The sequence below is a fragment of the Serinus canaria genome, chromosome 2 (assembly GCF_022539315.1).
Source record: "Serinus canaria isolate serCan28SL12 chromosome 2, serCan2020, whole genome shotgun sequence".
Classification (NCBI taxonomy): Eukaryota; Metazoa; Chordata; class Aves; order Passeriformes; family Fringillidae; genus Serinus; species Serinus canaria.
In genome coordinates this window covers 51,315,587-51,329,831 of record NC_066315.1, presented here as the reverse complement: position 1 = coordinate 51,329,831, position 14,245 = coordinate 51,315,587, and the positions used below count along the sequence as shown (strand labels likewise).

General features: G+C 39.5%; 1 protein-coding gene across 2 annotated transcripts in view; it reads right to left on the bottom strand.

The window, feature by feature from the left end:
* Positions 1-14,245, bottom strand: part of POU6F2 (POU class 6 homeobox 2) — a 311,471-nt gene that overhangs the window by 3,481 nt on the left and 293,745 nt on the right. For both annotated transcript variants that reach the window (XM_030234220.2, XM_009098957.3), the window contains exons 8-9: positions 9,968-10,136; positions 213-381 (exon numbers count right to left, since the gene is read on the bottom strand). In XM_030234220.2, coding sequence (XP_030090080.1) covers positions 213-381; positions 9,968-10,136 — 338 coding nt within the window. The remainder of the gene's footprint in view (positions 1-212; positions 382-9,967; positions 10,137-14,245) is intronic.

The following is a 14,245-nucleotide window of genomic DNA, read 5'->3' as shown; positions in this document are numbered from 1 at the left end:
CACTTGTTTAGAAAATGAGGGGAAAAAAAGAGACCAAATCCCTCTAAAAGTACACCATAAGAACAATTTATATGTCAGATAACAACATTTAAATATCAGGTTAAATAATACACTCTAAAGTTACGAGACTCAAACACAAGCATGCTCCTCACAATAAGCTGGATCACTATTAAGGACAAAGGAAGAAGAGGAGCTATGATGTAACTTGTTACCTGCAGATGGCAGACTGGCTATAGGCTGGGCCTTCGGTGGCGCTCAGGGCTTGGCCAACTTGAGTCTGTGTCAGGCCAAGAGATAGGCGCCGGATTTTAAAAGCTTTGGCAAATTCTCGTATTTCTTCCAGATTTACCCCATCCACTTCTCCAGTGGCTGTCTGAGGATCTGTTGAGATATTTTTTAATCATGTCAGTTCTTTGCATCACATATCAGTGGGACAGGCTTACAGCCATTTTCATTGCCAAAACTTTCAAGTTCAATTTTTTTAATACTGACCCCTTTCCCTTCTTCCCCAAACAGAAACAGACTTGCCTTGTCAGGTGTGTTCAGATTGCTAAGATGCTGACTGGGCTGCAGCTGTCTGCAGGTGGAAGATTTGCAAAGATATGCCTTTACTGAACTCCTGACAAAGGCCAGCTCACCCTTGAGGGAGGGTGTGCCTGGGCTCCTTGCTGCCATTTATGCCCTGCAAAGTCTTCTCTGGATTGAGGAGTCACATTCCCTGTTTTCCCTTTTTATCAGATAGCGTGACGGTTGTGTTAATAAATTTATTTCCAGTCTGTGGGGAGGGCTATGTATATGCATGAGCCGCTTGGATTTTAAACTTGAAATCAAGTCTTTGTACTTTATCTAAAGTTAATGCCAAATAAGGAGATTCACAACTATTTCTTCCCTTTTACACAATACCCAACCTAAACTGCCACATGAATGTCCAAAATAACCCAGCAAATTAACAAGCCTAAAAAAATTCTGCCTTTAAAACCTCTCTAATTTAATAATTGTCTTTTAAAATATGACCTTCTGAGAAGCAGCCTTTCAAGCTTTTCTTTCTGCCTCCCATCAGGTTGATAATCAAGGAGCAGCAACACTGGTTTTGGATGGTAATGCTGCACAGTTTTTTCACTTTTACATTAGCCCCTCAGAAGATAATGCTTATGATGCTGTGAGAATAAATCTGTCCTTCCTTTCTATAGCAGTTTACTGACACAGAAGCCTTTGTCCCCGAAAGGGTACATAATAAAGCATGTCTACCACAGAAAAGCTCCTTTGGAGCTGGATAACTCGGTCAATTTAGGACTTATCAAGGGAAATGACACAACAGCTGGAGAATGGAACTTCCACCCCCCACCCCCTCCCAAGCTACTGATCCCTGACTAAATGAAAGTGTTTGCCAAGTCAGAGACAGCATGGGACTGGGATAGTAGAAGATTTCAAAGTGTTGTGCAATCCTGCATGTAGTGCAGCCATTCTCCCAGTGAGACATCTCTATTGTTCTTCACCTCATTCCTCAGACTCCGAGGTGAAAAGTTTGCAGCACAATAACCCCTCAATTTCTGTAAATGCAAGCAGTTGTCCAAGGACAGTGCTAGACTACATTACCATTTTGAACCTTTTATGAGAATGGCTCCTGCTAGTATGGCTCTAGTGAGGGCTTATCAGCATTACAGTAGCAAAGCTTTTATTTTCAGGGGTTTATAAACCTGGTGTAAAATTTCCTAGTGATGGAAACCTCCAATGAAAAAATCCTTTTGTCCAGTAATAGATAGAGGGAAAAGGGTTTTCTGATATATAAATTTACCCCATTCCTTTAGTGTAAGAAGCACAAATGGCAAAAATATCTTTTAAATTCTTGTGTATGCAAACAGGGACCTCATGAACTATGCATACAGATAAACATGCACATTGGCTGAACCTTGTTTCAACGATACTCCACACTCAGAATCATCTGTGCTGTTCTCACTGCTGTACTAGTGGTCACCTGCACACCCATGCACTCACGCAGTACAAAGCTAGGGTGCATATTGTTTGATTTAGGAGTAAATGCTGCGACAGCGTGTCGTGGTTTAAGAGGAAATGAAGTTTTTTGTGATGGTGTGGGCAAGCCAATCGGTGTTCAGATTTAATATTGGCACCTGGTTTGTCCACTGAGGGCATGGATACGCCTCTGAGAACACAGGGGTTAAAAGCTGTGATCTCCCAGGGGAACTTCCTCTTGGAGTCCCGCTTGAGACTGAGCAGACCTCCCACCTGCCCAGATCTGGCTGGGCAGGGGGGGAGGGGAGCCATGTGGCCGGAGAGAGGTAGGCCAGGCCTGGGCCCAGGGGTGGAGGAAAACATTGCAAGGGCTTCGGGCAGCCATCCTCCATTCCCCCCCCCCCGGAGAGGGAGAGAGACAGAGCTGGTGCCTGTGATAGTGGCCCGGCGTGAAGGAGAAGGGGGGGGTGCCCAGCAGGGCAGCCAAGCGTGGGAGTTGATGAAGTAAACCGGCAGAGAGCTTGGGACTTTTAACCCCGCTGAGGAAGATGGGAACCTTGCTAATGCTGAGTCTTCCTGAAGTTGATGAGATTGAGAAGATGTTGAGATTGAGGAGATGTTGAGAAGAATTCTAAGTGGGAAGAGATGATGGAGTGGCTTTGGGCTGGACTTTTCTTGTATAGCCACAGCAGAACCCCTGGTGTTCCTGTGACACAGAGACTGCATTCTAGGGGGAGGTGATGGCTCAGAGCCAGGAGAGTGCAGTGATGTGGAGGTGTGTGAACAGAGACGACGGGTGAGGAGGGTGGTGGTGGTGCCCTCCGTCTTCGAAGAAGAGAAGAAGAAGATGATCTCTGTTCAAGAGAGCCCTCGGCCCCAGGGGGTGAAATTTGGGGGGGACAAGTGTCCGAAAAGGGGAAGGACTGTGCTCTCTTTGGAACTGGACAAAGTATCCTTAAAATGAAAAACCCTAGAAGCAGCTCTGATCCATGTGTAGTGGTGAGAGCACTGGACATGGAAGTCATGTGGCGCAAGAGGGACTCCTCTCTTCTCGAGGAACTGAGAATTGGTTATCTAAAGGGTGGCAGTGGAATTGGAAATTTGGTGGGGGGAGGAGGAAGAATTTGGAAGGTTTTCATCTTGTGTTCTATGTGTTTTGTGTGTCTTCCTTTGTAGTTGTAGGTTAATAAATGTTTTTTCCCTTTTAACCTTAAGTTGGAGCCTGCTTTGCTCTGTCTCTGATCACAACTCACAGTGGGTGCCAGGGAAGGAGGTGTTCTTGTGGGGGCACTGGCATTGCGCCAGGCTCAAACGATGACACAGTGGTCGCTGAAGTTTATAAAGTAATTGCCTTCAGAAGCATGGAATTTTCCTGCTTACACTGTATCGTCTATCTAGTGATATCAGTTCTGAATTTCAGAATGGAGTTGCAGACTTATCTGACTTTAGGTCTCTATACTAAATATAATAAATGATACTGGCCTCAAAAACTCCCCTGGGCAAAGTACACTACAATGGGGACTTTCCTCACCTCTTTCCTTCTGTTAATTTAAGGCCTCTGACTAAGGCTGTTAGGAAGGTAACAAAGGACAATTCAGGTGTTGCCAGAGAACTTCCAAAGTAGCAAACTATGGCACCTGTAATCCTCCCCTGTTAGGAATAAAAAGGGAAGTGAGAAAACTAATTGTAGGGAAATTATAGAGAAATTCTGCCAAGTTCTGCTGGATGTAGAATGACCTAGCATTGTTGCAACAGTGAGCATCATTGAAAGATTGTTCCTGCCTGCAGCACTTGGATGAGGGTAATATTAGGCTGAGCTCTCCTTTAGATGAGAAAAAATCTGTGATGCCCTTCAGTAATATAGGAGTAGAATATAGTATACAGTGGAATATCTGTTGAGAAAAAGGCTTCATTCTTTCATAGCATCTTTGGCAACACGAAAGTACTAACAGATGGACTGAAACACTGAAATGTTTTATCTTGAACTCTAGGGAAAATAGCATTTGTGTGAAATTGGAACCACCTCTACTTTGGGTGTGATTCAAAGCCCTTTGAAATCCACGGATCTTGTCTTCTGTCACCTCCCTAAAACACAAATAGTGCTATGAAGACCATTCTATTGGCACCATAATTTGTCTGTTTTACACTATTGCATTAAAATGTCATCAATACAGTCTCAGACTGTGTGGTTTAAATATGCATATTCATAAACATATCCAAAGTTTATGGACTTTGCTTTAACAAGTTCTGAGCTTTCAAAACAGTTGAACATATAGAACCCTCCACATTTTAGGAAGAGTAGCTTATTGATTAAATAAACTGGCTCTTTTTCAATTAAGTGGATTTCCCAGGAAGGCTGCCCAGTGACAACAGGTAACTAGAGAATGCCAAACCCATTGAGTGTTTGGGATCTACGGTAATGGATTTCAAGACTCCCATGTTTACATTATTGCCTGAGAAAACAGTGGCTGCCTATGAAACTGCTGGGTCCTGGAGAAAGGTCACAGGGTTGTCTTGGACCATTTCAGAGGATATGGGTGCATATAACAAAAAGGAAGACAGCTAAAATTCCACCAGCCATCCTGGTGGATGGGGAAGATAGATGCGCAGTATGGAAGAAATGAAATTCACAGGCTCTCCTGCATAGAAATCTGTTTTTTCCTACTGAAGGGAATACTTCTCCCACCTTTGAATTCTTCTGAAAATCCTGCGTGAGTTTCTTGTTGAGTGAAAATATGCTGTGATTTTAATAGTTAGGGGAAAGAGCTGCTACAGAGAAATCAGTGCACCCTTAAGGAGAAACCAAATTTCTGTTGCACAGAGTTCTGCCGCAGGAGGGATTAGAGGGGGATGATTTCCCCCGTCGGAGAGGAGGAGAAATAGCTGGCTGAGGAGGTCCAATGGAAAGTAAATTGGATAAGAAAGGCAGGACAAAACATTGATAATGGAAAAGGGAGTGGAGCTCAGGGGAAAAAAAAAGGATAATAATTTGTTTATGGGAGGCATTTTAATTTCACAGTAACAGATGACAGGAAAATGAATTTGGGAGGAAGAAAGGAACTTCATGGAGATACAAGTCTCAGAGCACAAGGGGAAACCAATGATTTCCACAAAGAGAACATATGGTGGAAAAGTTAAAGAAATGAGCAGAGGGATGCATTTCAGAAGAGGAAAATGAAATAGAAAAAAGGGAGGAATAAAGATGTAGAATTGAATGAAGAGAAAATAAAGAAGACAAAAGAGAATACAAATAGGATTAGACAATACAAAGAAATCATACAGAAGGGACAGGAAGAGTGGAGATAAATCTTGCAGTCCTTGCTTAGACAGAACTTATTTTAAACTATTTTTTTATTTGGAAATAACTGTTATGCTTTGTCTCCAAAATAATTATCACTTGTTGCTGGTTAGGGATGAAAGGGTGATGATGAGAGAAAGGGAAAAGCTATAAAGAAGACAACAACATAAAAGGAAAAAAAAGGACAAGAAATAAAGAAAGAGAAATTAAAAACAAAAGGTAAGGAAACTTTGAAATTAAAAAACATGTTAAAGAAAAAAGTAAAATCATATAGAAAATATTACTAGAATGAAAAGTAAAAGTAATAAACCCAAGGAACATGGAACACTACTGTTAATAGAGTTCTTATGAATTTCTCCTTGTACCTCAATAATTTCTCTGATATGAAGCAATGTCTTGTGAAAGAGTTACTCTCTTTGCAGTCAGTGTGCAGAAGCTTGCTCCAAATAATTATTTGCTGAAGTTTGGATGCTCTGTGCAATTTGATTAACTGAACAAGTGGCTAAATGTGACTAGTTTTACATGAACTTTGCTATATTTAGCAACTATGTCTGGAATGCAGCAAATCTCGGCCAAGGTCCTCAGCTCCAGGACATCTGCCATAGGTCTGGACTACAGTTTTGTAAGGAATTAGGAAAGGAGAGCAATATTCCTACCTCAGGAGGAATAAAGAAATCACAGATAGATTCAGGAGGCCACAAGTTGTTTCTTGCTGCCCTCATGTGTAAGGACTTCTCTCAGAAACACCTTTGCTTGTCTCATCCCACTAAAAGACTTTTAATAGATTTTCAGACACTGCATTTCAATTGTAGGCCTTTCATACAAAGCTCTGCAGCCAGTGTGAGAGCTGGGAGTCTAAGAAGGTCACAGGCTTGACAGAGAGGTGCTCCTGCTCTTCAGTGATCTGCATCTGGAAACTGAACATATTCTGTAAAGAAGTGAAATAAGGATGACTTCCTATCTGCATTCTCATGTTCAGCCATGTTTTGTGTAAATGGCTTTTCAGTCACATGAAACAATTTTCAAACTCATGAAGGTAATTTAATACTATTTGTCCATACAGTATTTATCACTATGAAGGAAAAGCTATAAAGGATCCCATCTGATCTTTCATGTTTCATTACACAAATGGTTTGATCTTTCCTTACTGAACTGACCATATTTTCCTCTTTCTTGTAGGCTCTTTGTAAATTATACTAGAAGACAGTAGGTAGCTCTCTCGTACCCTGCAACACCATCCCTGATGTGGCAGCTCAAGCAGGCTTAGGCATGCAGTGCCAGCTCCAGTTTGTGGTGGCTACATGCTCTCAGGAGCATGCTGGACAGCCTTTAGGGATAATTGAGATGACTGGTTTGCTCCTAACTGTGTAAGGTTACTATGTAAATGGCAGAAGTGAGTTGATCTGTCCCTCATGATGTTCATTCTGGTCATCTTGAACAGCAGAGACTGAATGAAGCTGGAGGCATTAACTCAAAACAGCTCCACAAGTTTTTTATTTATGTTTATCGTGGAATTTTTTTTCAGGAGATCCCTATCAATAACATTTTCTTTTGGAAAATTTGAGTTAACCTCCAAGTAAAACTCCTTCAACAATCAGTCTGATTGTGTGAAAAGTTTCCTATTCCTGTAGCTCTTTTTGATAGGACCACAGTAAAGACATGGAGACTGACTTGATGCTTTTCTTTGTGATCACTTCTCACAGTCTTATGATTGCTGCTAGGAAGGGTGGGAGTGGCATCAGCAGGATTTGGATGCAGAGGGGGCAAAAATTACCCTTGAGTCTGAACAAAAAGATAAGATAGAAGAAAAAAAACTTGACTTGAAGATTATTAAAGAGCAGGGATTAGAATTTGGACTGGAGGGAGAGAGGGCCTGACTGTGCAGAGTACCACTCACTGTGATAGAGGAAAGGAAAAAAGGAAAAAGGTGGCACTAGTGATAAAACAATATAAAGGAGGACAGAAACTACCTAATAAAAAGGTTGGTAAAAGAGTACAGGTAGGGTCTGGAGACAGTGATTGAGTGGGAAATGGAATGGGAAGAGAAGTTGGGTAATGATGGACTGTGAGGAAAGGACTGCAGGGAGAAAACTAGAAGAACAAAAGCATGGAGGCAAAGGGAGAGTAGATTGTGTGGAGAACAGTGTGAAGAATTAACGGGACTAGACCAAGACAAGTAGTGGATGGAGTCAGGCCTGAGAGGACTGAGTAAAAGTTCTGTGTTCATTAATGTTTCTCCCAGTTGTGCCCAAATTGATATTCCTGTGCCTCATACTCTGCTCTCAGCCAAATCCATAAGCACAGCACGCTTACTTCAGAGCTGAACCAACAAGATGATAACAGAACTACCATCTTTTCCATCCATTCAACATATCTCCTATTTCCAACTACAAACATAAAGATGATCTCACCATATGACTGATTTATGTTAATATTCTGCTTTTGAAACAACCTTGAAATTTATCCATGCAAAAAATGAAGCTAAAAGAATATCCCTAGAGCTGCACAAATTAACACTCAGAAGTTACAAAATACTGGAGTTAAAGCAGCCCACAACACAGTGTACCATAGTCTTTGAGCCCTGGATTATCAGTTCTTTTTCATGTGCCTCCTTCAGTGCACAGGATGAACTGTCCTTCATTACAGACAAACTGATTGATGTATTGCCTTTTTACTTGTTCAGTGTGTGGCCTCAGACCTCTATTAAAGCTCTTCACTAAAGACATCTCCTCTTGAGCTCTTCTGGTTTCTTTAAAATCCTAATTTATTTTCTTGTGTTTCTACAAGATGAGGGTCTTCCCCTTCTCATTCACAGAGAAGTGGACAGATATTAAGAGAAGAAGCAGTTTTGGGTACCCAGTTTAGGTCAAGTAGGAAATGATTTTTTTAGACTGTCTGTAAATGGTTCTTGATACAGTTCCACTATGAAAGTGCACTTAAAATTGCAACTATGAGTACTGGGTTCTTCTGTAAATTAAAGTCCGGAGTCTCAAGCTGGATATTGAGGGAGCACTTGTGAAAAATCTCTTTTAAGTGATTTGCCTGCCTTGCACTGGAATCACATAGCAGACAGAAGGCTTCAGCTCCTCAGTCCTCTATTGCCTCAGGCAAGACCATCCTTCACTCCTCTATAGCTTCCTACCTCAAATGTTATGCGAACTTGGGAACAGATTAGTGAATCACCAATATTTAGTGAATCACTAGTAAACCCTGGGACAGCAGTCCACCTGTTGTGTTAGTAATTCTGATACATCCTTAGGACAATTCCACTGGGAATGCACTGAAAGAAGGATGAGAAAAAAAACAAAAAACATGATTGCATGATTTTAATCACAACAATATATTGTTATAATGAAATACATGTTTTAAGAGGAATTGCATACTGTTGAACCAACAGCTATTTTTCAAGTATTTTAAAACTTTGGATGGATTTATCCTGTAATCTTAAAAGGGTTTCTTCCATGTTGCATTTATTTTAAATAAGAATGTCCAAAAGAGGAGCTATTCTAGACTAGCTATTGAAAAATAACTTACTCTGCACCAGCTATTTTACTCAATTTACCCACATGGACTAGAGGTAAATTTTATGTATTTGTAATGTAAAACCTCTTCTTTGTCTTTTTTCTACAAGCATGTCTACGTGTGAAAATTTACTAGTGACAGTGCAATAGCATTAAAATTATATCTGTATCTATATGCTGATTTCATTCCAGAACAAAAGCATTCCCACTGGGAGTTACATCAGCATAATTTTACCACTATAGCTCCACTAGTAATTTCCCCATGTAAATGATCTCTGAAATAATCTAACCAAGATTTTTTCACTTCTTCCTTTGCATGATAGTTTCTCTAAGCCCTTCACAAGCTTGTATCAGACACATATTTTTCACTACCAATATGGTATAAGTTATAGCGTTTGATTACTTAAAATATGTACATGGAGTATCATAGAACAAGATCATACAAATCAATTGGATTTTTGCAGATGTGAAAAAACTGTTAGAGCTTCTTATGTATACTGTCAATCTGTGTTTTTTGCTATGTAAAGACCAAGTTAATGCTGATAAGGTAATAGCAAAGACTCTCAACTGTGCAATCTGGAATAAAGTGCTGTTCAGGTCAGCTGTTATAATTCTAACACTGGAACTCAGCTATTTCACTGCAGTGTGCTTCTCCCTTCTCCCCAGTGTGTTCCAGTTCATTCTTGTTTAAGTGTTGCAAGCTTTTTCTGGCAAGAAAATCTCTCACTCTGGATTTGTGCAGTCTTAGGGTTTGTAAAATGGTCTGCTATATCAACCCAGCAAAGAAACAAGCAGCTTAAGCAAAAGTAGGAGTACCTGTTTGGCAACCAAATTCTAAGAAATGTATTTCATTATATTGACTGATTCAAAAACTTCTAATTCCAAAACCATAAACTACATTTCTGTTATAACAATTGTCCTCATGAGTCAATTAATGGCTGCTAACATTTTTATGACCATTTTCATAAAAAATTAAATTTCTCAAGGCATGTTTACCTTAAGCCCCATCCATGATAACACTTAGTAATTCTCACTGGTGAGAATCAGCTATTTCACAATATACGATCTACTGTATTAAAAAAAAAAAAAAAAAAGGAGGGAAAGCAGATTGGAAAACTCAGCAGTGAGGAGAACAAACAGAAAGGAGAATTAAGGAGAGCCAGGGAGTAATACTTACTGCTGACTAACTGGCCAACACTCAAAGCTGAAGAGGAGGAGGATGAGGAAGAAGAAGAGGAAGCCTGACGCACGGGGCTTTGAGACATAGATGCTTGACTGTGAGCCAAATGCAGGAGATTGGATTGTGAAGCTGCTTGTCCCACTTGCGTCTGGGAAGGCTGATGGAGCTACATGTTAAAATGTAAAAATAGGTATTTAGAAAGTGAAGCAATAATAGGAAACTTGCAATGCACCATCTCACCCATCTGCTTCTGGGGAGCAAATCACATAAACACCATGGGCTTTATTCCAGTGACAATGTTGCAGGAGCAATCTGAGCTGTTTAGAATATTGTCTAATTAGAAGGTAAATAGTATTTTTAATGGGTAATAAGAGACCTATGACACTTACAGCAGGAATCTGATTTATTCAATACATATCCTTACCTGTTTTCTGACTCGTGAAGCCAAACTTTTATTCCCTACGTGGATTCTCATAGAAATCAGGATTGTTTCATAGAGGTCCTTTCATATTGCAGGACCAGGGCAAAGAAAAATGGGAATGGGGAAGAGGATATAAACAGAGCCAAAATCCCTTTCCTACAGGAATCAGTGATTTGTTTTCTGACATCATACCTGTCAAACAAACAATAGTCATAGGAACGGATAAGTTGCCTTTGACTAAAACACACACAAAAACTTCTGAGTTCCATCCACATCAAGATTGTATCCAGTAAGACACATGTGAAAAGTCTAGTAAGTATGGTTGATGCAAATGATACATGAATTGACTTTCTAGATTTTTAAAACAAGTATTACAAGAGTGAAGTCTTTGTTCCTTTACTAGGGGAATGGAAAGAACCATCAATCCATTCTGCCTACAATACGCTTTCATGTGGCGTTGAAATCTAGGAACATTCTCTGGTACTGATTTTCACATAAAACTCTCAGAAAATTCAAAGGGCAGTCTCTCTACAAAATAAAGGCACACAATGGACATTACAGTTTTGAATTGGATTCTAGTAGTCCAGTACAATCTTTTCAGAGCATAAGAATACAGTAATAGAGGTCTGATACACTCTAGTGACTGCTGCTTATTATACCTTTATTTTATGTTATTCTTGATATTGATCAAAAAAGATCATAAAAATATTCTAAAAAGGCTTCACTTCACTGCAGCTGTTATCTGCATTTTCTACAAGGGAAAAGATAAACGCCTATGTGGCCTTGCTTGAAGTCAGTAATTAAAATCTATTTCTTGAATGCTAAGGAGTATGAGGTTTTCTCTTTTGATATCTAACTGAAAAAATGACTTTAGAAAAGGAGCTACATTCATTAGTAACACTCAAATTAGATGTATTATCCTCCCAGCACACATAGAAATGTCTGATGCTAAGGAGACAACAAATTGTATAAAACTGTAGATAAAGGTATCTGTTCACATTCAAGATGACATTTTCTGTGGAATATATATGAACTTTTTTAATGACAATATTCCTGTTTGAGTCTGTTAAGAATGGAAAAAATTCAACTTCTTTTTCTACCTTCTACATGGAATAATATAACAGAAAATGAAGGAAGAAACTTTGATTTAATCTTTAATAAATATTAAAGTTATATAATCAAGTATAATTATTTTATACTATATAAGTATAATTATTTTATACTTATAATTTATATAATGAAGTATAATTATTTATCTGTCCAGTTTTAGGGTATTCTGGCTTCCTTGTGGATTGGTAAAAAAAGCATTTTGTTATATTTAGGATTTTTTTTTTGTCAAGTACATTAAAAAAAATATAACTGGCACTTTCTCAAGGGGATAACAGTTGAGAAGCTGATTAAAAGGCTTCCAGACTCATGCAAGGATGCTCACTCCTTGCTTTTCAGACTCATGCAAGGAGTGAGCATCTTAAAAAATTCCTTAACAGCTGGATTTTATCTACAGGGAATTCCTAACTCAGATGGTACTTTTATAAAATCTTCTTAGGGAAACATCCCACTATAAGGGCTGGCCTCTTTTGAACACTGAAGAAGTAGACTGCCTGCCCATGCATTATATCCACATCACATCCAGACTGCAGCTTTCAGAAATAGGCAGGTGTTTGGTGCCTGGCTCTGTTGTCTGAGAAAATCTCTGGCAAAACTAAAGATTCCAGTGCAGGCAAGGGAAGACAAGTACTGTATTTAGAAGAGTTAGACACTTTCACGCTATGTGGAACAGTCAAAGAGATGTTAGTGCTTATCTGTGAGGATGCAAGAACAAATGCAGGCGCTATCTTTAAAGAGAAAGATCTGCAAAATTATAGTCCAGTCAACTAAACTTCAACCATAGAAAAGTACTGAAGAAAATAATCAAACAATTTGTAAGCACTCGCAAGAAAACAAGGCAGCGACAGACAACTTGGATTGCTGGAAATAAACTGTGTCAAACCAATCTGATCTCCCTCTAAGACAGGGTAATTGGCCTTGTGGACAGGGAAAAAGCAGTAGGTGGTTTGACTTTACAAGTGTCTTGACACTCCCTCATGTGACATTCTTTATAATCTAAGGAAGCATAGTTTAGGTGAAATTGCTGCAGAATGAATGCCAAAGTATTTGGAAAGCAAAACTGAAGGATGAAGTATCTGTGGAAAAACGTGTGCATGCATGGTGCTTCACAGAAGTCTGTCCTCATTCTACACTACTCAGTACTTTCTTAATGACCTGGATGGTGGAGCAGAGAATACCTTTACTAAATTTACATGCTGCTCACATGCTGGGAGGAAATTTTGACAGACTAAAGGATCTGGAATCAAAATGTTTCTGTGCTTTGAACATACTGTCTGCAAACCTGTGGTGCTGCAAAAGTGAAGTAAAGGCAGTTCCCATATCAAGCCATGTTAGTGTGAATGATGTCTGAAGTGCATGTGAAATGCATCTTTTCTACTGAGCCCTGGAAAGACCTTTGCAGAGGAAGATGCCATGTCCACAGCTGGGTGCTAGACTGCATTAAAATCTGGGCCAACTAGAGTTAAATAATTAGAATGGCTGATGGCCTGGGAGTTAACTCCTGAGGCTTCTGAAGGCACCTGTAATGAACTGGTCATGTTTAATCTAAAGGAGGGAAGACCAAGTGGGGTATGATGCCTGCTGTGAATATAGGCATACCTAATGAAAAGCGGACATAATTATTCTGTCCCTTATTCATTTTATAATGGGCCTAGTTATCTGGAAAGTTCAAATTAGATTTTGGAAAAAGCTATCTAAAGTGGCAGTGAAACACTGGCATAGATTACTGGTGGAATTTGTGGGTTTCTATGACAGTGGTTAAGCCAAATTAACTACAAACTGGAATAGCTACTCTACCTGAGAATAACAGGTTGGACTGGATAGTCTTTTGAACTTTGACCTTCCACCCATATTTTTTTTATGTCTCTACACCATTTCCCATCAGTATTTCTCAGGGAGAAAGCAAATCCAACATTTTCCAACTATGTCACAACATACAGTCACTGAACAGTTGAACTACTGAGCACTTGCACAGTAAAACTTAAGCCTCCAGGAAGCTCTAGAATGAGAGGGCACTCTGCATTTTTTCAGCTCTGCATGCAAGGCATACACAAAGCCAGAGTCAGCACATGCACAATATGATGGTTGAGTCTAGAAAGTGTTTGAGTCTCTGCACATGTTTTGTACTATGCATATATTTTTAAAGTAATTGGAACACCCAGAAGCTTGTCAACTTTCTTGTTGAAAGTCCAGAAATATTTAAACAAATACAAGAAATTATCATAATTTAGCTGGGCATAAAGGAACATGGCTAGTGAAGTTTGGGCTCACAGTAACCTTAGGTAAGGTAACAGCAATATATAAGGGATAATTAGAGGTTGGTTTCCAACTCACTGCTTGTGAGGGAGAAGCGAGCAATGGGGCTGAAAAATCACCTTAAGACCTAGCCAAAGACTGAGGGAGGATTCCATCTTTAACCCTCTACATAATTTCCAGCATACCCTCTGCTTTACAGCAGATGATGTTAAGCTGTAAATGTCCTGCTTAAAAAACCAATGATTGTTATCTATGGCATGAAATTGTATTAAAATACTCTCTATTTTCATCCACTATAATTTCCACTCCAGAAATAGCCTTAAGGAGAGGCAATGATTAGATTATGAATTAGACTCTAGATGACAGAATCAATTTGTACTTGCAATAGCTGACTTTTCTCAATTTTGGACACATATGTATGATATGAATTATGTTTATGACTGTTGTGCATTTTCCATCCAAAGACAGAAGGAGGCACAGAAATTAGAGAA